Source organism: Heterodontus francisci, chromosome 18, assembly GCF_036365525.1.
Source record: "Heterodontus francisci isolate sHetFra1 chromosome 18, sHetFra1.hap1, whole genome shotgun sequence".
In the NCBI taxonomy this organism is placed as follows: domain Eukaryota; kingdom Metazoa; phylum Chordata; class Chondrichthyes; order Heterodontiformes; family Heterodontidae; genus Heterodontus; species Heterodontus francisci.
The window spans coordinates 77,831,296-77,856,392 of record NC_090388.1 but is presented as its reverse complement, the minus strand read 5'-3'; the positions used below and the strand labels follow the sequence as shown (position 1 = coordinate 77,856,392).

General features: G+C 42.1%; 1 protein-coding gene across 5 annotated transcripts in view; it reads left to right on the top strand.

Moving 5' to 3' along the window:
- Positions 1-25,097, top strand: part of si:ch211-1e14.1 (UPF0606 protein KIAA1549) — a 405,473-nt gene that overhangs the window by 257,896 nt on the left and 122,480 nt on the right. For all 5 annotated transcript variants that reach the window (XM_068051054.1, XM_068051057.1, XM_068051053.1 and 2 more), the window contains 3 exons: positions 1,259-1,318; positions 11,189-11,334; positions 23,724-23,901. In XM_068051054.1, the coding sequence (XP_067907155.1) occupies positions 1,259-1,318; positions 11,189-11,334; positions 23,724-23,901 (384 nt within the window). The remainder of the gene's footprint in view (positions 1-1,258; positions 1,319-11,188; positions 11,335-23,723; positions 23,902-25,097) is intronic.

Genomic DNA, 25,097 nt, shown 5'->3' with positions numbered 1-25,097 from the left:
TCTTGGGTTGTTTGTCTCCGTCTCAATGGACCCGTTAGAAGTGATGAACCAGGAGAAGGTTATTGCACTTACACTGAGATCTGTGATCTATATTTTCCTCCCTAACTCGGGGGTGTTAAGACCAACTGTAACTGCTGGCATCTGAACTTCAGAGAGTACAAGCATTCTGTCCCCCAGAAACCTGTCTGAACTTCTTCACCCCTCTTCGATTCTTTTCAAAATTAGCTCCGGATAAAGGAAATCAAATAAGGGAGTTTCACACAAGAAAATAGAACTGTCACCCACAGCAGGTTCAGAGAGATATGGCTGGTCTTCAGCCAAAAGGTGACAATATTCCTGTTTAAGTGTAATAGTATCTGTCAGGAAATGCCCCGTGTAAGGATCAACACCAAAAACTTTCCAATTGCAAATGTTGACCTACTAAAGCATGTCTTGTTGCAACAGTCTATAGCCAGGTCATCTATTAAGAGCAATGTGCTGGCTTAATAAGTGCACAGTTCTCAAACTGTTTAAGACCCAGTCTCTTTTAATGATATTACTGTAAAGATGATAGGAGAGAAATGCGTCATGGACAAAACGCTTTATTTTGTCTGTTTGTCTGGGCAATTTCTCAGAATCCACTTTAAAAACCTTGTTTTACATGGTTGAATCTGTTGATGATTTGGTTAAAATTGCCATCTCTAAACCACAACTTTGGGTTGGTCTTCGTGATTCTGGTACTGATGGGGGTGCAGCACTAAAAAACAAGGACAGGCAAGAGCTTGAAAGTATGTGCAAGTGAACAGTGTTCAGGTCTATGCTGCTTCGTTGTTACCCATTAGAAATTGTGTGAGAGCAGTTCATGGCAGCTCCAGCTCTCTGCCTCAGGCTTCACCAATATGACCACCCCTTCCTTTTTGCAATCTATCTAAGGTTCCTAATAACAGTCTAGAGACCCCTACTGGTACATGGATTTGTATGGCCATGGACTGAGCACGAGACCTCAGCTTCGGCTGTCATGCTCATCTGGTTAGCAGACTACCAGGCCTCCATTGGGCTCATACGTTACGAATGTTTGTGGTGCATGTAGAACTGTGCCACAGCATGGGATCTTCACCTTCTCACTTTTGGGAAGGAGGAGTTCATGTTAAATGTCGAGTGATCTTCTGTTGGTTTCGTTCCTGTGTGGAGAGGTGTATGCAGATATAACCTACTAAAGGTGTACTTGACTCAGGATATTCAGTTGCATGTTAACATCTATGCTTTTACATTTTTACAGCCATCTATTACCCTGAACTTAACCGGTCACACCTGCTGAAGGCTTCCTGGGTAAAGACAGGTATGTTTCTCGGTCCGTGCTTTCTGCACATCTGCAGTCACCCCAAAATATTTAGTATAGTGGATTTCCTTTGAGGATTTTCATGATCAGGTACAATGAACAGAAGATTCTGCCTTATGCACTTCATTGTTGGTGCACCATTCCATGTATTCTGGCCATGCAAAGCTCCAAAATGTCTTGCTTCCTAATCAGAAAAGCTACCTATGTGTGCGTGTATGCATATCTATGTTTTTTTGCCTTCTTTCTCTTCTAAGTAATTAATTCCTTGATGGAGTTTGGTTCCATGGCACCAGCTGTCTTGTACAAGTGGCCATTGTTCATATGCCAGCCTTGGCTGTGAGTGTGGGGAAGCAGTTCATTGCAGCTGATTCTGATCCTGTCCTTGAAAGAAATTATTTGTATTTATATCGCACCTTTCATGACCTCAGGCTGTCCCAAAGTGCTTTACAACCAATGAAGTACTTTTGAAATGTAGTCACTGTTGTAATGTAGGCAAACAATCTACACAGTGGGGGCTGCTGTGTACTCGTCGAGAGTAGAACTGTGGTCTATGTTGTCATCTGTAATTTGGAGCGCTAAGGGCCCAGTTGAGATCAGCTAACTCAGTATGTACTGGAATCACACCTTGGATCCCCCGTCGCCTGTGCAGCTCAACTGTTCATTCGATAAACAATGGGGAGAACCATGCACTCATGTTTGTTGGATATTTTTTTGAAATATAACGTCTCATAAAATCCTGAGCTGAGTAACAAATAACTTATCAGTAAAAATTGGAAATGCACAGCCATCTCAGTGTCTGTGATGTGAAAGGACAGGTAATGTCTCAGGTTGATCTTTGTCAGAACCTTGCTCACAGTTCGAATGATGAGCTTGTGTTTTTCTCTTTTGTAGCGTTTACAGATCTGTTGTGCATCTCCAGCACTCCTTTTATTATACTTGTGTTATCGACATCATCTGCACTGTATTTGATAATTCTGTATTTTTCATGAAGGAAGAACAAACTTTCACAAGTTTATTTAAATTTAAAATAATGTGTTAAGCAACCTTACTGCCACAGAAAGTGACCACTAATCACAGGTATGGACAAGTTTGTGTTAATTGTGTTTAATTGTATGCAGGTGGTGGGTATTAACTGGGCATTCACTTGAGCCCCATGTAAATAGACACAGACTAAAACTGTGGCTGTAAAGAAATATAAATGTCTGTAAAGATTGGCTCCAGTTCTATCCTTCACCTACTGGCTTTCTGGATTAGGACATCTATGGCAGAAACCATGTTCCAAATAACAGAAGTGTTTAATGCGTGGCACCCATCAAAAGGCACAAAATAAATATGGTTGAAAAGAGAAGGAAAGAAGTTGTTCATGTGATTCACACATTTCTGAAATGGACTTACCTACATTTTCAGCTTGTGGACGTAGCGACCCATTCCCATGGGAAATTAAAGAAAACTGGGAAATATTCAAACTCTGGAGGCAATGTCGAAAAGGACCATAAGGATGATCTCCAGCATTGGAGGATTGAGTTGTGAGTGAAGATTGGAGAAACGGAAGCTGTTTAGCCTTGAAGGGAGGAAACTGAAAGTTGATCTTATAAAATATATAACATCATAGATAGTGTAGGACAGGTAAATGAACTGCTGCATTATTTCAGTATAATCATTTGCCATCAGTAGAGAAGTGGTGTGCAGGTACAAACTGATGAAAGGGGACTGATTTCAGGAAGGATTTCTTCACACAAAGAGCATTTAACAATTGGAATGGTCTCACAGGTATGGTTACAGAAAACCTTCATCTTCCAAGATGGTTGGACACTGCAATTGCGAGGAGGTGCTGTAGGCTTTTCTTTCTGTATCCTTATCTCTATCTTGTAACTTTTAAATACATCTGCATAATGCTACTGATACGTCAGAGCCATCTGGTCATAACCATCACAACAATGTTCAGCACCATTCGCGACTCCTCAGACAATGAAGCAGCCCGTGTTTAGATGCAGCAAGACCTGGACAACATCCAGGCTTGGGCTGATAAGTGACAAGTAACATTTGCGCCACACAAGTGCCAGGCAATGACCATCTTAAACAAGAGAGAATCTAACCATTTCCCCTTGAGATTCAATGGCATTGCCATCGCTGAATCCCCCACTATGAACAACACCAGTGATCAGAAACTGAACTAGACCAGCCACATAAGCACTGTGGCAACAGGGGAGGTGGTGATGTAGTGGTAATGTCACTGGACTAGTAATCCAAAGCCCAGGCTAATGCTCTGGGGACATGGGTTCAAATCCCACCACAGCAGATGGTGACATTTGAATTCAATTAATAAATCTAGAATTAAAAAAAGCTAGTCTAATAATGACCATGAAACCATTGTCAATTGTTGTCGAAATCCATCTGGTTGATTAATGTCCTTTAGGGAAGGAAACCTGCCATCCTTACCTGGTCTGGCCTACATGTGACTCCAGACCCACAGTGATGTGGTTGACTCTTAAAATGGCCTCAGAAATGGCCTAGCTAGCCACTCAGTTCAAGGACAATTAGGGCTGGGCAATAAATGCTGGCCGAGCCAGCGACACCCACACCCCATAAATGAATTTTTTTAAATAGAGCAGGTCAGAGGCTGGGAATTCTGCCGTGAGTAAATCACCTGCTGACTCCCCATGCCTGTCCACCATCTACAAGGCAGAAGTAAGGAGTGTGATGGAATACTTTCCACTTGCCTGGATAGGTGCAGCTCCAGCAACACTCAAGAAGCTCAACACCATCCAGCCCACTTGATTGGCACCCCATCCATTATCTTTAACATTCACTCTCTCCACCACCGGCAAACAGTGGCAGCAGTGCGTACCATCTACAAGATACATTGCAGCAACTTACCAAGATTTGTTTGACAGCACCTACCAAACCCATGACCTCTACCACCTAGAAGGACAAGGGCAACAGATGCATGGGAACACCACCAAGCCACACACCATCCTGACTTGGATGTCACGGACTTGTATTATTTTTCTCATCGGATTAGAACAGTGTGCCTTTAAGACTCTGTTATAAACAGTGTGCCTTTAAGACAGGGAGAGAAGTTTTAGATTTCTGCCACAGTGTGCCACTGCTGCACTTGTTACCCTAGGCAATAGCAGGAGAGAGAGGTCACATGATATAATGTTTCGATTTGACTGTGTGTAAAGCTGGAAAAAACCGGTCTGAACCAGATTAACCAGCGAAGCGTCCTGAAGAGAAAAGAGCTGTCCATTCTCTCTTAGCAGAAATTCTACAAGGAGCTATGGGCCAAAAACTATTTGCTTCAAATTCGAATCTCTCTTGACTGATTGTATTTTTCTGGAATTCGCTGGTGTTTGATGCCTGCTGCAGCCAAAGAGTTTGAATGTGTGAAAGAATCAGACTGCTTCATCAAATCCAAATGAAGACTTCGAATGGCCTTTGATTATTTTCACATTAGAAGATCTCATCCATCAGGAGCGTAACCCACAAAGACGTATTTATTTATTTATTCTTAAGAAACGGCTAATTTTTAAAAACACCAATTTTTAAAAACCGGTTAACTACTATTATTTTTGACTCTCTGTGAATGGGGAGTTATATTAAAATAAGAAGTTATAAGATCTTTAGACATAGAATTATCTTAATAGTGTTTAAGATATGGTTTTTAATAAATAGTTAATTTGTTGTTGTCTAAAGATACCTGGATTAGTCTGTTTTATTCTCCGGGTTACTAGAGTGTTTAATTTGATTGTTTTCCGTTTGGGTGGGAAAACGTTGATAATATGCTGCGACCTTTGGAGTGACAGGACTGAATTGACAGTGCGTTGCTCCCGCCGCAGTCGTAACCTATTAATTGGGCGGCTCATCTGGGGATCGGAAATTGGGGGGTACGCGTTTGGAGTCATATTAATTACTCGTCTCTGGGATAACATATAAGTTGGCGTCTTGCGCCTGGCATCATAATTGCTCTCGTGTCTGGGATCATATTAATTGGAAATTCGATTGTCAGAATCCAAATCTAACGCTAATTATGAAAAAAAGTAAGAGGAACCAGGTTTCTTGTATAATAAGATATGGTCTATACCATCAGAATGGCATTAGCAGTTGCAGCAGAGTTTCTGGGAAAGTAGAATGTTTCCTTCAGTGACTTGATAACTTGAACTAAGAATAAACTAAAAGAACTGGCGGAAAAATTGGGGTTAGAATTGAAATCAGGTGTCAAAAAAGCAGTGATAACTGACCCAATAGCCCAACATCAGGAATTAGAAGAAGAAGAAGACGAGGAACAAGAAGGTAGTAAGTCAGAATGATACAGTGGAATTAGCCAAAATTCAATTCAAAATGAAAAGACTTGAGCAGGAAAAAGAAATAGCAATAAGAAAACTTGAATTGGAAAAAGAGGAAAGGGAGAAAGAGAGAGCATTTCAGAGTGAAAGAGAAGAGAGGGAATTTAGGTTAAGAGAGATGGAACAAAGACAAATGGGTGGTTTTGACTTCAGCAAGAATTTGGGTCAGGAAGAATCTGAATTCAGCCCAGGACCCAGTGAAAAGCTGCTTAAATTTATACAAACTCTTCCTAAGTTTGAGGAAAGGGATGTAGAGGCATTCTTCATATCTTTTGAAAAATTAGCCAAACAGATGAAATGACCGAAGGAGAGCTAGACACTGCTTATGTAAAGCAGGTTGGTAGGCAGAGCTCATTAAGTTTATGCCATGCTTTCTGAAGAGGCTTCAGCAGATTGAGTTGGCAAAAAAGGCTATTCTCGCTGTGTATGAGTTAGTCCCTGAAGCTTACCGTCAGAGGTTTTGGAACTTAGAGATTGGCTGGGCAGACATATGTACAATTTGAGAGCTTGAAGCAAATTAATTTTGACCTTTGGATACGGGCATTAAAGATGGAAACCACATATAAGAACCTTCAAGAGTTGATTCTCTTGGAGGAATTTAAAAATTCCATTCCTTCAATAGTGAGAACTCATGTAGATAACCTGAATGTTTTGAAAGCTAGGCAAGCAGCGGAAATTGCTGATTATTTTGAGCTTGTGAATAAGCCAAAACCTTTTGACCGCCCCCCCATAAACTCGGGAAAGAGGCAAATAGCCAAGGACAAGAAGGAACAGCTCGTAATGGCCCAGAATCACCACCTCAGGCCAGATAGGAAGGTGCTGAGGGTGGAAGTGAGGTTCGCAAGCTGAAGTGTTTTCATTGCCACAAAATGGGTCATCTTTGTTCAGAATGTTGGAAATTGCGAGGAAAACCCATAGGACTTGTTGGGGTACGCAAAGCTAATGCAGAGGACAAGACTGTGACTGCGTGTTTAGCAGACCAGGCTATAGCTTTAACGGCAGCTGTAAAACCAGATACAAAATCTAAAGTGAGTGTAGAGGTTAAGAATAAGATGCCCGAAAGTTATAATGAATGTTTGTCAAAGGGGAACGTAACCCCATATCCTTTAAGTGAGGCAGGAGAAGCTATCATTATACTCAGGGATACAGGAGCATCCCAAACACTCTTGCTGGAGAAAGATATAGCGTTTCCACTAGAGAGCGCCTTGAATACTAAAGCTTTAGTTCATCGAGTTGGTGGGAATTATATATCCGTACCTTTATATAAAGTACGCCTGGAGAGTGACTTAATATCTGGGATAGTAACTGTAGGAGTTGTCCACAGTTTGCCAGTAGAGGGAATTGATTTACTCTTCGGAAATGATTTGGTCGGATCAAAAGTATCAGTTTCTCCTATAATTACAGAGGAACCGAGTGAAGTTAAGGCAATGGAGCAAATACAAGAACAAATTCCAGGAATATTTCCTGCGTGTGTAGTCACCTGAGCAATGGCTAAACAGGATCCATTGTTGGAGATAAAAGTGAAACCACAAACAGCCAAATATCTGAAACCTTAATTGGGGATTTAGTTAATCCAAATTAGATGCTTAACAGATCTTCTATCATTGTAGCACAGCAAGTTGATCCAGAGGTGTACCGAATAGCATTGACGGCTCTGACAGAAGCTGAGGTGAAAGGAATTCCAGAAGGCTATTATATGGCAAATGGGTTTTGAGGAGGAAATGGAGACCGCCTCATGGATCTGCAGATGAAGACTGGAAAGTTGTTGAACAGATAGTGGTACCGCCTAAATATCGGCAGGGATTATTAAGGTTAGCACATGACATTCCTTTTGCAGGACATAGGGGAATTCGGAAGACGAAATTACGCATAAGCCAACATTGTTACTAGCCAGGTCTTACAAAGGACATGAGACAATTTTTTAGGACCCTTGCCAAAAACAAAAGCGGGACATCAATGCATACTTACTATCATGGATACGGCTACTCAATTTCCAGTGACCATTCCTTTGAGGACAATTACTGCTAAAATAGTGGTAGAAAAGCTAACCCAATTCTTTACTTGAAGGTCAATTGGATCAAGGTTCTAATTTCATGTCTAAGATATTTCAAGAAGTCATGGATAATTTGAGGAGTAGACTGTTGAAATCTTCAGCATACCACCCACAGTCACAGGGAGCTTTAGAGAGATACCACCAAATTCTCAAAACAATGATTAGAGCATACTGTCATGATTAGCCGCATGACTGGGGTAAAGGACTAGACTTTCTTTTATTTTCCTCCAGAGACTCACCGAATGAGTCTACAGGCTTCTGTCCTTTCAAATTGGTTTACGGACATGAAGTAAGAGGTCCTCTAAAACTCATAAAAGACAGATTCTTGGAACAAAAGAATGAATATTCGATACTGGACTGTGTATCTGTGTTCCGGGAAAGGCCCACGAAAGCTTGCGGTGTGGCTCAGGAACACCTTAAAGCATCCCAAGCCAATATGAAAAAATAGGCAGACAAGAATGTCAAAGCCCGCGATTTTCAACCAGGGGATGAAGTATTGGTGTTGTTGCCGTTACAGGGAGAACCATTAAAAGCACGGTTCAGTGGCCCATATAGAGTGATCAAAAGAGTGGGTAAGGTAGATTACTTGATTGACACCCCTGATTGCCGGAAGAAGAACCGGTTGTGTCACATCAATATGTTAAAGCAATATTATCTCAGGGAGGAGGGAGGAAAAACCAGTACAGGTATGTCAGGTAATGGGGACTTTTGAGAAGGAAATGGATAGTGAGGATGAGGCAGAAGGCAGCCTAGACAATTCTCAGATTGAACCTCCAACTATTAGATTAGCGAATACAGAATGGCTGGGAAAATTGGACAACATGCTTTTGCACTTAGAGGCAAAACAACGTGAAGACCAAACCAGGCTTTTCAAAACTTTTAAAAGAGTTTGTAGGGATAAACTTGGATGTACAACCTTAACCACACATGAAGTGGATATAGGGGGAACTGTTCCTTTAAAACAACATCTTTACCCTCAAGTCCGGACAAACAGGCCCAAGTAAAAGCAGAGATCCAGTACATGCTGGGAAACAATTTAAGCAAACCTAGTCAGAATAGCTGGAGTTCACCAGTAGTTCTAGGACCTAAACCTGATGGTTCAACCCGGTTTTGTATAGACTACAGAAAAGTCACTGTGGTAACGAAGGCAGACTCCTGCCCAATTCCCTGTTTAGATGACTGTATCGACTGAGTGGGCAGTGCTCAGTTTCTTACCAAGATCGACGTGTTAAAGGGATACTGGCAAGTTGCTTTGACTCCTCGAGCCAAAGAGATATCAGCTTTTGTAACACCTGACGGTCTTTATCAGTGCCGGGTGATGCCATTTGGGCATGCCACCTTTCAAAGATTAATGAATCAGGTGGTAGCCAGTGATCCCAACTGTGTAGTATATCTCGATGATGTACTAATATACAGTAACACTTGGCAAGAACACTTAAACCAGCTAAAAATTCTGTTTCAAAAGTTACAAGCCATGGACTTAGTGATAAATCTGGCAAAAAGCGAATTTGGAATAGCAAGATTAACTTACCTCGGACACATTGTGGGGCAAGGACAGGGATTGCCAAAAATGGCAAAGGTACAAGCCTTAATGGAGTTCCCTAAATATAAACGGGAAATAATGAGGTTTTTAGGGATGTGCAGTTTTTACAGGAAATTTGAACGGAAGTTTAGTACTGTGGCTGTTCCATTAACTGATCTGCTACAAAAAAAGACAAACAAAGTAGGATGGTCAGATAAATGGCAGGCAGCTTTTGAAAAGCTAAAGGTGATCTTAACTAATGAACCAATGCTGGCTGCTCCAAATTTTGCTGAACCCTTTAAAATAACAATTGATGCTAGCGACCTGGGGTTGGTGCAGCCCTATTGCAGGATGACGAATCGGGCATCGAGAAACCAGTAGGGTACTTTTCAAGAAAACTAAATTGCCATCAAAAAATGTATTCCACTATGGAAAAAGACACATTAGGACTTTTGCTGGCTGTCAAACATTTCGAAGTACATGTCCGCCAAGACTTTAAAGAAATACTAATATACACTGACCATAACCCATTAACATTTGTAGAAAAATTTAAAAACCAAAATGCTAGAATATTTAGATGGTGTTTGTTATTACCACTTTATCATTTAAAAACTGTACATATTTCAGGGAAAAACAATGTTATGGCCGATGCTTTGTCATGAATTTAACCATGTTCACTTATATGGATGGCAATGAAAATGCTGTAAATTATCAGGAGTGAATGGTACGTGAACGCGGAAAAATGTTAGTGTTTTTTTCCCAGTTTCTGTTTTTTTTACATTGTAATGAGACGCATTTTTAAGAATGGCGTTTCATTTTGCCAAGGGCGGAGGTGTCACGGACTTGTATTATTTTTCTCCTCAGATTAAAACAGTGTGCCTTTAAGATTCTGTTAAAAACAGTGTGCCTTTAAGACAGGAGATAAGTCTTGGATTTCTGCCACAGTGTGCCACAGCTGCACTTGTTACCCTAGGCAATAGCAGGAGAGCGAGGTCACATGGTATAATTTTTCGATTTGACTGTGTGTAAATCTGACAGAAACCAGTCTGAACCAGATTCACCAGCAAAGCGTACTGAAAAGAAAAGAGCTGTCCATTCTCTCTCAGCAGAAATTCTACAAGGAGCTATGGGCCAAAAACTATTTGCTTCAAGATCGAATCTCTCTTGACTGATTGTATTTTTCTGCAATTCGCTGGTGTTTGATACCTGCTGCAGCCGAAGGGTTTGAATGCCTGAAAGAATCAGACTGCTTCATCAAATCCAAGTGAAGACTTCAAGTGGCCTTTGATTATTTTCACATTAGAATACCTCATCCATCAGGAACGTAACCCACAAAGACTTATTTATTTATTCTTAAGTAACGGCTAATTTTTAAAAACACCACTTTTTAAAAACCTGTTAACTACTGTTATTTTTGAGTGTATGTAAATGGGGAGTTAGATTAAAATAAGAAGTTATAAGGTCTTTAGACATAGGTTTTTCTTAATAGTGTTTAAGATATGGTTTTTAATAAATAGTTAATTTGTTGTTGTCTAAAGATACCTGGATTGGTCTGTTTTATTCCGCGAGTTACTAGAGGGTTTAATTTGATTGTTTTCCGGTTGGGTGGGAAAACTAATAATATGCTGCGACCTGTGGAGTGACAGAACTGAATTGACAGTGCGTTGCTCCCGCCACGGTCGTAACATGGAACTATATCGCTGTTCCTTTGCTGTCTCTGGGTCAAAATCCTGGAACTCCCTTCCTAACAGCACTGTGGGTGTACCTACACCCCAAAGGCAGCAACGGTTCAAGAAGACAGCTCACCACCACCTTCTCAAGGAATGCTGGCCTAGCCAGCGATGCCCACATCCCATGAACAAATAAAAATAAAATCTGGTCAAATGCCATTTCATTCTACAAGTTTTTGAATTCAAGTATTTCACGGTGGTTGTGGTTTCTCTGTTTAGTACTTTTAGGTGTGCATGACAACCACATACAGGACAAAACCTTCCAAGCTGAACTCGAGCGAAAACTAGCCCAGCTGATCAGTGAAGCAACTGGATCAGGAAGACGTCTGAAGCGGGCCAGCACCTTGGGGAACAACACTGTCCAGGTAGGCAATGTTATTGTGCAGCCGTTTGATTTCCTTATCCCACAGGCTTCTGGAGCTGAGCATGAAGGGCAAGTTGGTTTGTATCAGCAACAGAAAATAACACAAGGTATTGGATACAGTAGAATGGGTGTGTGGGCAAGATATTAAATGGTAAGAAGAAATGATCAGGCATGATTTAATTGAATACCGGAATAGGCTTAAGGGGCTAGCTAAATGGGCTATGTGCCTACATTGGATGATCTATCCAGGTCTATGAAATATTGACTTCTCATGGTAAGCTATCTCACCGCATCAAAAGCTCTGCTATGCTAACTCAGAATACTGGTTGTAAATTTTGATGGCCTTTTATGCAGCTCTAGGTTAAAAATACAGCCCAAGATTGTAATTTAAAACTCTGCTGTCTGTTTAATCAGTTTCTAAATAAAATTTTATTTAATACTATTTTGATTTCTGTATGATAGAGAGCATGTGGAACAGATTTACCATTCAATCATGGATTATTCCTTCACAAAAGCGGACACTTGCCTTATCAGATAAATAAAAGGAAAATACTGTTGATGCTGGAAACCTGAAATAAAAACAGAAAATGCTGGAAATACTCAGCAGGTCTGGCAGCATCTGTGGAGAGAAGCCGAGTTCTGATGAAAGGTCACTGCCGTGAACCATTGGCCGGAATTTTATGACGCACCAGCGGGTCAGATAGTGGCGTGGGGGCGGCGAAAAATTGAGCGGCAGCTCCGGGAGGCCTACCTGCCCCGATTCTGCCTCCGGACAAGTTTACGGAGGTCAGGCGGGGGGTGGGAAACGGGCTGCCCGCCCGAGGCCAATCAACCCTTAAGAGACCACTTAAGGGCCCTCGCCCGCCTCCACAGGTATTTTACCCATGGCAAGCGGGTGTGCTGGGGATTGAAAGGCCGCCTAGCGATAGCTGCCGGCCTTTCCGTGCCCCGGGGGCGGGGGCATGGCAGTCGGGCACAGGGTGCTCGATTGAGGGCCGCCCCCGCCTCAAAACCCACCGCCTGGACCCAAGACAGCCCTGCCCCAAAAGGACCACTCTAGCCTCACCAGGACCAATCCCCCTAGTGAGGCATGCCCTTACTTATCTTCCCTCCTCGATCCATGGCATCAACTTGGCTGCAGTCCCAGCAGTGGCCACTGCTCCCGGTGGCGCTGCTGGGACTAAGCTGCTGGCCCGCTGATAGGCCGGCAGCTCACTGAGGCGGGACCTCCTCCCTCAAGTGGGTGGAAGTCCCACCTCGGGACAGTTAAAGCCTGGGGATCTGTAAAATACGGGATGGATCTCCAGGCTAGGCGGAAGCGGGTTCGCCACCGGCTTCCACGTCGGAGTACGGCTCCCATCCATCTACCATAAAATTACGGCCATTAACTCTGCTTCTCTTTCCACAGATGCTGCCAGACCTGCTGAGTATTTCCGGCATTTTCTGTTTTTATTTGGCTTATAAGGTTTTTCTCCTTATGAGCCACTTAGTCTGATCCCACTCTCCTGTTTTTTCCTCATACCAGACAGAGTTGCTTAATTCTGGCTGTCAATATCTTTACTAGCTCTCTACCTGTCAAGAAAGACGGCTGAGGGCACAGTCACGATGGACCGAATGACGGCACCTGCTAAGCTGTTTTCTTTTGTATTTCTATGTGTCTCTGAGATATTGACAGATCTGTTTCAATCATATGGGGTTAGGAGATGAGAGTACAGAGATCATGGGTTAGGCAGTGTGGAAGGAGCAGCCTCAAGTGAGCACCATGGTCTTGTCTTAATCCTGCATTCCTTATGTTTAAAAATATCAATTTTCTGTTCAAGTGGCATTTGATGGTAGTAATAATTGAGAAAACAAATCCACCAGCATTCCAATTCTAATAACAATTTGGGATACTTACCTCATCCAATGTCAGAAGAATCACGTGCATACTCTACTTTGACACCCCCCTCCCCCAGAGACCCTCGAGTTTGTTTTTTATTAATGTGCTTTAAATCCTCTGATGAGCCACTTTTTTTTTTCCTCTGCAATTTTCTCTCCTTCCAAATTCGGACCAGTCGCCTGGGTAGCCATTCTTCAGCCAAGTGGCCATTTTCCATGAATGAATCTAGACACCGAGTCTTGGCAAGCTGTAAAATTAAGAGCAGAAGCAGGGATCAAGAGTGAGAAGCCTGACTGACTATTCCCACCCCGCACTAGCCCAATGACTTTGAGGCCAATTATAATGCACAAACTACTGATATAAGGTTGGTAAACTCAACATGGGCCATAACCATACAACTACAGACTTTCTCGTCTATGACTTAGTGCAACACCAAACAGTACATTGGGGACTTCAGTTGAAATTGTTGTTCATTGTATGCGTGTTGAAGAATGAATGCAGTGGCCTATTTGTGATTTGTCTTTACCCATAACTGGTATCCATGATAATTGGGAGGACACCACCAACAGCAACTATTTGCACTTGCATAGCACCTTTAACGTGCAGTCAGCTGTGACTCATTTGGTAGCACTTTTGCCTCTGAGTCAGAAGGTTTTGGGTCAAGTCCCACTCCAGAGACTCAGGCACAAAAATCTACCCTGACACGCTAGTGCAGTACTGAGGGAGTGCTACACTGTTGGAGATGCTGTCTTTTGAAAGAAGCGTTAAACCAAGGCCCCATCTGCCCCTAGGTTGGATGTAAGAAATCCCATGGCACTGTTTTGAAGAAGAACAAGAGTGTTCTCCCCAGTTTCATAGCCAATTTTTATCCCTCAATCAACATCACCAAAAAACAGATTATCTGGTCATTTTCACAATGCTTGTTGTATGCAAGTTGGCTGCTGGGTTTCCTGAATTACAACAGTTTCTACCCTCAGAGGTACTTCACTGGCTTTAAAGCACTTTAAGACCGCCTGAGGTTGTGAAAGGCATTATATAAATGCAAGCCTTTTTCAAGAAATGTCCCACAGTGCTTCGCACACCACTGTTGTGAGTCTATTCTTTTTTATCTTGTTTTTATTTGCAAATTCCAATACTTTAATGAAAAATATGGCAAGCTGCTTACAAACAATAGTGTGCTGAAGCATCAGTGAGTCATAAGATAGGTTCAGATGAAGATCATCTTTTGGCCCATTTGATCTCAATTTTCCAAATTGCCAATCTACCATAGTCCCAGTACAGTGCAGTTTCTTAAATGAGTCTAACCCTTTTATCAATCAATTAGAGCCATTGATCATCCACTGTGTATAGAAATACTGCTGGCAAGTGTCCTTAACTTTCCATTCACAATATGCCCTATGCCATTTGGTCCTGGTGCATCTGAAAGTAATGACTGGTTTGCCTTCTTTATTCTAAGCATCTCATTTACTTCAAGAAGTTTTGCGGCGAGAAGGTGCTATCTGAGTTACTCATTGCTGATAGCTCATCCACCTAATATTGAGACCACCCCAGCTTTGTATCACCTATTGGTTCTGAATACCCAGTCTCCAATACCTCTATGCTTCACAGTGTTTTTTTTTGAGGCTAAAGGACTGCAGTTTAATTCCCCTCAGATCAAAATCCTCGGCTTGCAGTTTCGCTCTGACATTTGCTTTATGATAAACCCTTACTTCTTGCTGTTTATTCTTCATACAATGGTTTATTAAATTATGCACAGGAATTACCATTGCTGTGGTACTATGAGCCCTTAGAATGTTGTGCTTAAACTTATTTTGAAAACGGCACAGTGTGTTTTTTTCATTCATACTTGTTACCTTGTGCAGGTATTTAGCTGTCTCATAAATCGGTGAGTTCTCCATCTTTCTTTTCAGGTACACTGGGTACCTCCATATATTTGATCGAATAGAAGTAGTTGCCATGAAAACGGTTGCCTCTGAAAATCCATCTCCCCTTTTTCTTCTGTAGAAGTGATTTTGAACTTTAACCTTGAAATTTGAGGTTTTGAGCCTTGTAAGCATGAGTACTTGTTTCCCCTTTTCTCACAATATCCATGAAATGTTTACTGTATAAAATAACACTGAATTATCAGAAACGGGCGAGAGCACCTGCCAATGGAAGATAGCATTTCATTTTTGCCATGTGATACAGGGTTGCTGAATCCCTCTCCTTGGCTGTGGAGATCATTTAACAGGCTTCCTTTGCAAAGCTGGTTATAAGAATGACTTGATGGAAGAGACATCCTTGGCCACACTGTAAGCGGCCTTTTGCCTCTGCCATGATTTTGCTGCATCAATCATTCTGCAGCTGGCCACTCAGTGGCATCCCAGTCAGACCTCTCCTCTGTGATACAGCCCGTCTGACAATGTCATGGCCTGGTTATTTCCTCCCAGCTTTATACCATCTGTGTCAAATAGAAGTAGCTTACTGGTCCAGTTTATAACAGTCATTTGCCTTGTTACTATTTGTTTAAAAAGTGGAAGACAGAAATCTATAGGACTGGAAGGGACCATTATGATCTGTAAAACAGTTCGAAAAAATACCCTACATCTCACTATGCCTTGCAGCTCCCAGTGGCTTTTTCCACCAGATATCATTACAGATCCCTCATGATTCTGCCAATGCCATCTACTGCTCATTCAGTGTGCTGCATTGGTTCAGCAGCTTCTGTGTAAATGAGATGCACCTGAATTCTCAGTCTTATACCCTTCCAAGCTTGAGTCTGTGCCTCCTAATCATATTAATGGATAATTAGGGGTTAACATTTTTGATGCTTCTGTAATATTTTTCCTGATCTGTCTTTCCTTCTGTTTTTGCAGCCTCAGCTCATAACTTAGGTGTTGAAACCTGGCATCAGTTCAGTGGGATCCATGAATATACTAGCCAAATTATTTTTTTAACAGTATGTTTGGCCAAATTTGTAGAAGTGGCTATGAAATATATATTTTTAATAAAAAATATTTAGGACATATCTTTGAGGGAAGTTGATGTAGAGGTGTAACTGAGGCTAGCATTGAAAGAGAATTGAATTCTTTGATGATAGTTACTCTGTGCACTTTATTGTCAGTCATTTTATCTCTCACAGTCGCTCTCAGTTACTCCTCTGCAGTCAGATCTTAGGTCAGATCATTAACGGTTGCTGTGGGGAGAGGGGAGAATTCTTAAGCAGTTTTCTCCCTTCCTGTTTTCATTGACTAGTTGCTTGGGGTATGGTTGCAGAGGCACCAGCAGCCCCCAGGTATCTTGCTTAAGTGGCCATTCTTAATGGGTGACTGGAGACAGTGACTAGCATGACAGTTGAGCCTGGTCATGTCATCAACCAACACTAACACATACACACCTTTCAGCAAGTGTCACTGGATTAGATATGGGAGCACTAGTTGATTTTCTTTCATCTCCCTGACCAAATACATTGAAGCTTATCTCGTCTGAGAAGCAAATTTAAAGTGATTGATGAGGGAAGGGCTGTAGATGTCATATACATGGACTTCAGTAAGGCGTTTGATAAGGTTCCCCATGGTAGGCTGATGGAGAAAGTGAAGGCGCATGGGGTCCAAGGTGTACTAGCTAGATGGATAAAGAACTGGCTGGGCAACAGGAGACAGAGAGTAGCAGTGGACGGGAGTTTCTCAAAATGGAGACGTGTGACCAGTGGTGTTCCACAGGGATCCGTGCTGGGACCACTGTTGTTTGTGATATACATAAATGATTTGGAGGAAAGTATAGGTGGTCTGATTAGCAAGTTTGCAGACGACACTAAGATTGGTGGAGTAGCAGATAGTGAAGGGGACTGTCAAAGAATACAGCAGAATATAGATAGACTGGCGATTTGGGCAGAGAAATGGCAGATTGAGTTCAATCAGGGCAAATGCGAGGTGATGCATTTTGGAAGATCCAATTCAAGAGTGAACTATACAGTAAATGGAAAAGTCCTGGGGAAAATTGATGTACAGAGAGATTTGGGTGTTCAGGTTCATTGTTCCCTGAAGGTGGCAACGCAGGTAAATAGAGTGGTCAAGAAGGCATACGGCATGCTTTCCTTCATCGGACGGGGTATTGAGTACAAGAGTTGGCAGGTCATGTTACAGTTGTATAGGACTTTGGTTCGGCCACATTTGGAATACTGCGTGCATTTCAGGTCGCCACATTACCAAAAGGATGTGGATGCTTTGGAGAGGGTGCAGAGGAGGTTCACCAGGATGTTGCCTGGTATGGAGGGCGCTAGCTATGAAGAGTGGTTGAGTAGATTAGGATTATTTTCATTAGAAAGACGGAGGTTGAGGGGGGACCTGATTGAGGTGTACAAAATCATGAGAGGTATAGACAGGTTGGATAGCAAGAAGCTTTTTCCCAGAGTGGGGGATTCAATTACTAGGGGTCACGAGTTCAAAGTGAAAGGGGAAAAGTTTAGGGGGGATATGCGTGGAAAGTTCTTTACGCAGAGGGTGGTGGGTGCCTGGAACGCGTTGCCAGTGGAGGTGGTAGACGCGGGCACGATAGCATCTTTTAAGATGTATCTAGACAGATACATGAATGGGCAGGAAGTAAAGAGATACAGACCCTTAGAAAATAGGCGTCATGTTTAGATAGAGGATCTGGATCGGCGCAGGCTTGGAGGGCTGAAGGGCCTGTTCCTGTTCTGTAATTTTCTTTGTTCTTTGATAAAGAGTAGACAAAAGGCAAAGGATATTCATCTATTAAATCTTTGTTCCTTTCACTAATGTGATTGTTTCAGTAGTTTTTGTGGTGTCGCTTCATTTCTAAAGGGGCTAATCTGAATAGATAAAGGGCTCAACCCAGTGACTTTTTTGCATGAACCATTTGGCTTAATTATACCTAGTGAGATATATTGTTAGGAAGACTTTATTTTAAAGCTTGTATGTTTAATGAAAAACTGGATACAATGGTAAATGTGTGTTTCTCCTGCTTCATTTTTGAAATATGAATTGCGTGACTTGCTTTGTTCCTGTGTTATTTCATGGGCATTCTAAACTGTTGATGGATTTGCCTGCTCCACTTTACCTACCATTATTCAGGAAATGGCATTGGGTGGAGGTATAAATGGGAGGAGAGTGGTTCAATATATTGCTGCTCTCTTAAAACCTACACCCCAGCATCGTGTAAAATATGTAAGTTGGTGCCCTGATATGAGTATTTCTTGAATTGAGAAGCAGTCCCCTTTTGGGAAGGGATTGAGGAGGAAGAGGGAATATTTTTGATCTGAAATAATTCACTCCTACATGATCTTCATTTTATTTTTCTTTAAACCCTTCTGTATAAATTAAAACATGTCAATTTGAGATCAGCCATGACAAGCCTTTCATTCAAAGGGAAATCCTGCATTTGCAGATACAACTGGTCCATAACCGAGCAGCTCTTGTACGAGGTGCTAGCTTCGGAGGTTATTAATACTTAATTCTGGTAGGGTTGTGTAGAGGGTCACAGAACAGTGGGATCATGAATTAAAAGTGCATAAGTGTGAAATAACCTTTTCAAATGTCATGGTTTTGATCAGTTTTATTAGATGCAGGATGAACACGTTTTCAGACAAATTCCATAAGGTGGACAGAAAGAAGTAAATAATGTGCTTTTATAATGTTGCCTCAAACTTCTTTACAATAAATTAAGTACTTTTGAAGTGTGGTCACTGTTGCAGTGTGGGCAAGTGCAGAAATTAATTTGCCCGCAGCAAGGACCCAGAAACAAAAATTAATGAACAATTGGTTAATCTGTTTTGTTGGGGTTGGTTGAGGGAGGAATGTTCACAACAACGCTGCCTGCTCCTTGAAAAGGTTTTATGTCTAACTGAGATGTCGGGAAAATGCTGGAATCTATTATTAAGAAAGCTTTAACAGTGCACTTCAAAAATTATAGTATGATGAGACAGAGTCAACATGGTTTTAGAAAAGGGAAATCGTGCTTGCCAAATTTATTAGAGCTTTTTGAAGATGTAACTAATAGGGTAGAGAAAGAGTAGCCAGTAGATGTAATATTCTTAGATATCCGAAAGGTATTCGGTAAGGTGCCACACAACAGGTTAATACACAAGATAAGGGCTCATGGAGTTGGAGGTAATATATTAGCATGGTTAGAGGATTAGGTAATGAACAGGAAGCAGAGAGGGATAAACGGGGCATTTTCAAGTTGGCAGGCTGTAACTGGTGGAGTGCCACAAGGATCGGTGCTGGGGCCTCAGCTACTTACAATCTAGAGACGAAGAGACTGAGGATAAGGTATCTAGCAAACCTAGATGAGAATGCAAGCTGTGAGGAGGACACTGAGGCCGCAAAGAGATAGAGACAGGTTAAGGGAGTGGACAGCAAGGTGGCAGAGGGGGTATAATGTGGGGAAGTGTGTGATTATTCACTTTGGTAATAATAGAAAAGCAGAGCATTTTTTAAAAGGTGTGAAACTTGTGAATGTTGATGTTCAGAGAGACTTGGGTGTGCTTATACAAGGAACACAGAAAGTTAGCATGTCGGTACATCAAACATTTAGGAAGGCAAGTGGCATGTTGGCCTTTATTGCAAGGGGATTGGAGTACAAGAGCAAGGAGGTCTTGCTACAGTTGAACAGGGCTTTGGTGAGATCACACCTGGAGTACTGTGCACAGTTTTGGTCTCCATGTTTAAGGATGGATTTACTTGTCTTGGAGGCAGTACAGCAAAGGTTCACTAGATTGATTCCTGGCATTAGAGGGTTGCCCTATGATGAAAGGCCAAGTAAATTGGGCCTATATTTTCTGCAGTTTAGAAGAATGACAGGTGATCTCATTGAAACCTTCAAGATTCTGAAGGGGCTTGACAAGGTTGACATTGAAAGTAACTTTACCCTGACTGGAGGATCCAGGACATGGGGGCACAGCCTCAGGATAAGGGGTTGATTATTTAGGACTAAGATGAGGAGTATTTACTTCACTCAGAAGGTTGTGAGTCTTTGGAATTCTCTACCCAACAGGGTTGTTGAAGCTCCATCTTTGAATATATTTAAAGCTGAGATAGATTTTTGGTGTCTCGGAATCGAGGGATATGGGGAGCAGGTGGAAAAGTAGAGTTGAGGTAGAAGATCAGCCATGATCATATTGATTGACAGAGAAGGCTCGAGGTTTACTCTTTCTCCTATTTCTTATGTAAACATGATCTTGGGTTAACATGATCGACATTTCCGACTGTGCAAAATTCCATCAGGACATTGCTGAAGAGCCAACCTTAGCATATGTGCTCAAGTCCTATAGTGGAACTTGAACTCAGGAATTTCTGACTCAGAGGCAAGAGTGCAACCAACTGTGTCAAACTGACAAAATGACCACTGTTGTGGAAGAGATTCTCCCACATGAATATTTGAACCTTTCCTGGGTTATGTTCTATATAAAAACTGTAGTTGGTTTATAGAATTAGCCATAAGGAAATCATCTAACAATAACAAGTGGACCTTCCAGCAAGAATCGGTGGATTCCTTAGTACATCCTGGTACTTGGCATCTCAGGAACAGTGTAACAGATGATCAGTGCCTTATATAAAATGTAGTAACTGAAGCTGTTCTGTTCATATCTTAAACTGGGACATTAAAACCTCTGCCTAAGAATTATTGTTAGGCATTAGTTACACTCTCATTATATAGTATATTCAAAATAATAAAACACTTGGAGCGGGGTAGTGGAGTGAATTGGACACTGGTCCTTGCCTCTGGAACCTGCGAACTGTAAACCCCACATGACATGGGTTTTGACAGTCACTAGCCACTTCTCATTAGACAATGGTGCAAGAGCAGCTTACTTAATGTTCGACTTCACCACACAAATATGATGACTTACAGTGGCTCAGTAAAGGTGAATATCACTCAGCTCGTCTCTAGTATACAGTCTGAAAATCTGCAGATAAATCCAGCAGTACAGGAAAAGGCCCATAAAACTGCCATCTGTTTTTGGTAGTCTAAGGGCTGGATTTCTAAATTAAAATGTTCAGTTAAAAAGAATTCAGTATAGTCAAGAGTTTTTAGGTGCATTTTTTCAGTAGTGCTATTAATATGCCCAGTGACAGCTTAGAGATTTGTCCACATCAAAGTTTGCTTACATCCCTTGTTTTTGGATGGTTCATGTTTACATTGTTATTGGATGTTTACATTGCGGCAATGGTACAAAACCTACCCAAGTACAGCTGCTCAGAAGTCATGAGCATGATTTTAAAGCTCATTGGTTATAGGGAGAATTTGTCAACCTCCTTTTGGACCACATCTTGGCACTCTGATCATCAAATCAGTTTGAGTAGAGAACAACACATTGTATGCTTCCTCTGGAACCCCTTTCCTACTGCTCTGTCACTGTTGATAGATATTGAAAGGGAGTGGTGGAAATTCGCTCAATCCTCTGGGTAGTTTATTTTTTCTTATCCTTTATCTCGAGGAGTTGAAATGCCTGAATTTACTCAGATTTTATAACTAAGCTTCACAGGAAGGTAGCTTCCTTTTATATTCACTTTAAGTAGCCATAAAACAAGGCTGGGACAAGCAGTACTGATGTGAACCACTCTCTGACATGCTCTTTCTGTGTAGCTGTCTCCTTGCCCCCTTTCCTCCTCCCCCCTTCTAGCTTGCTCAGATTTTGCTCATCCTGTTTTTGTATCGTTTGTCATGTACAGACCTGTGTCCATTGGTTAGACTAGAAGTCTGGAAGTATAATCCCAGAAAATATTTTCTACATTTTATTGAATTTACATCTTAAGTGGTGATCATGGCTTGGTGCTACAAAAGTTCATATTTTATTTTCGAGATTATTGACCAAATTGAAGTCAGTAGGAACTGGAAGTTCTCCAAGTGAGGGGGAGAAATTTAAAAAGGATGATTACTGTTACATCATCTGTAGGTGCTCCAGTGATATTTATTATGCTGTGTAACTGGTATCTCATTTGACGATCAGTACCTTCTGCTCTTGATAAGTGAAGTCAAATGTTGAAACATTTGGACAAAATAATTAACAGTGGCTTCCTGAGTTCTATGATGTTTCTGGCTACCAAATATCATCATCATCGAGTGGGGATGTGGAAATACAATGGGAGGGTCCACAAACTGCGAGGGGGAGGGCCCAAATCTCTTGGCGTCAAATTTAATTTCCCTCCGTTTGCCAATATTTCTCCCATTTTTCTTTTTCTTCCCTCCGTCTGAAGGTGCTGACTTTTTGCTGAAATACAGTCCAGTTAGTTGCCTAAGTTACCTGTTCTGAGTAACCATTCTGTGTAGAACAAGATTTAGTTATAATCAGTGTTGTCCGAATATTCAACTATATGTGAGGGCCACTAGGAGGACCTGCTATATGTTCTATGGCAGAATAGTGATTGCATCTTGTACTAATTGTAATGGTAGAAAGCCAGTGATGTACTAGGTAATTGACTGATCAACACCTGTATGTATAGATACATATCATACATATTATGATAGAATAAACTGGAACAGATTTAGAGGTAGAACACAACTTGCCTGAGTAGTATGATGCCTATTAACAGTGCATTTCCATAATCCGTACTGATTACTTCTGTGCATCAATCCCCGTTGTTTTCCATTGTCTGACATAGTTTGACTGCCAGTGAAACAGCTTTTATTGAACAAGGTAAACTGTGTAAAACACCCAAGTATTACTGTTTTCCATCAGTGCCCTTCCCCCGCTTCTTCCTCCCCCTTTCCATTCTCCCCCTCTCCCCCCCAACCCTGAGTGTGCTGCCGAGCCTCTACTTCCTCCCACCTCCCACCCATCCCCACCCAGTGTACTGCCAGACATCTAGTTCCTCTCCCCCACCCCCAACCAGTGTACTGCTGGGCTTATAGTTCCTACCCCAGTATACTGCCAGACCTTTAGTTCCTTTCCCCGCATTCCCACCCAGCATACTACCAGGCCTCTAGTTGCTCCCCATCCCCCCAGTGTACTTCCAAGCCTCTAGTTCCTTCTCTACCCCCAGTGTACTCCCAGGCCTCTTGCCTCTCATTCCTCCCTCCCCATTTACACCACCACACCCCATTGTACTGCCATGCTTTTAGTTCCTCCCTGAACCCCCTGTGTACTGCCAGGTCCCTTGCCTCTCGTTCCTCCTTGCCCCATTTCCACCACCACCACTCCCCCACTGTACTGCCAGTCCTCTCGCTTCTGCACCCTCTTTCCCCATCCCATCCCCAGAATATTGCATTGCCTGTCATTCCCCCACCCCTCCCAGTGTATGGCTGGTCCCTCATTCCTCAGCGTGCCAAGTGTACTGCCAAGCTTCTCATTCCTCCTCCCAGTGTATTGCTATGTGTCGCATTCCTTCCTCCGGTGTGATGCTTAGAGCCTCCCGCCCCGCCCTATGCATTCCATTCATTGCTGTCGGTCCAAACTAGCGTGTTGCATAGCTATTGACAGTGCCAATAAACACTTCCATTCAGTTTTGGCAACACACGTTTGAAATATAGATGTTTTATACAGTCTGTACCTAATTTCTGCTTATTTGTAGGTTGTGAATATCACTAAGATCACCGGTGATGGGAACCCGACTGAACTGATTTACTTCGTGGAGAAGCAGAATGGGGAACGCCTCGGTGCAAATGAAGCTGCCAACCTCATCAACAAGGTGGATATACAGAGAGCAGCAATTGTTCTAGGTTATCGTATACAAGGTGCATTGGCACAACGTAAGTTTGCCTTTACTTCATGTTATGAATGCCTGAAGGGTAGAGAGCTGGGTATATAGAAGATGAGGATGCGTATTGACAGCACTGATCCAGGCAAATTATTCCTATGCAACGTTCAGATAGCACGACACACAGTTACAAATCGGAAACTTGAGGCTTCTTGATCTATCAGTAAGGAGCTGAGCCATGCAGACCAGATTTGACCCTTAGTCTTTACTGAGTTAGTTGAGCTCAGTTGGAATAGTAGTAAGGATTTTACAGGTGGCTTTAGCATACCTCAGATAGGGAGGGAAAAAATATGTCACATTTCACTTCCAATCTCCATCGGGCCACCGATGCTGGCAGTGTGTGTGCGCGTGCAGGAGTTAGGTGAGTTAGTTAACAGTTTCATATTGAGGCTCATGCATCAATAATGGAAAGCAACCAGAGGGCCCCAGGGTGCCATATGCTAGCAAAGAATCCATGTTTTAAAAGAGAAGGAGAGGACATTTGAAGCAGTTGGGGGAGGGAAGCAAAGAGAAGTGAAAAGGAAAATCAGATGGAACTTTTCCACCCAGAAGGTCAGCAATTACCAGGGAGCGATGTTCAAGCAGACATTGTAACTGGATTTGAGACTTTATATTTGTCAAGATGTGCACAGTGCTGGCACGACCACATTTATTGCCCATTCCTAGTTATTCTTCAAAGATGATATTGAGCCTTCTCCTTGAACTACTGTAATCTTGGTGGTGATGCTCACACAGTGATGTTGGATAGAATTCCAGGATTTTAATCCAGCTGCAGTGAAGGAACGGCTATATGTGCAAGTCAAGGTAGTGTATGATTTGGGTATGTCTTTGGAGAAAGGACAGATTAAAGGAAATGGTGGGAATGTGGGAAAACTGGAATAAGACATGTTTGTTGAGCCTAATGAGCTTCTGTTCCTAAAAACTCTGTTCAAATGCTGTAAGTTAACAGTCTTAAAGTGGGGTCTGTGATTTGTCAGCTATGATGTCTTTTTTTATTCATATGTGGGATGTGTGCATTGCTAACAAGGCCAGCATTTATTGCCCATCCCTGTTGTCCTTGAGAAGATGTAGTGAGTCACCATCTTGAACCGCTGCAGTCCATGTTGTTATGGCCACGTGGTGAGATGTGGGTGGTTCAACTCCCCACCTGACCGCAGCAAGTATGTTTTGTTATTGGAGTTTAATTCT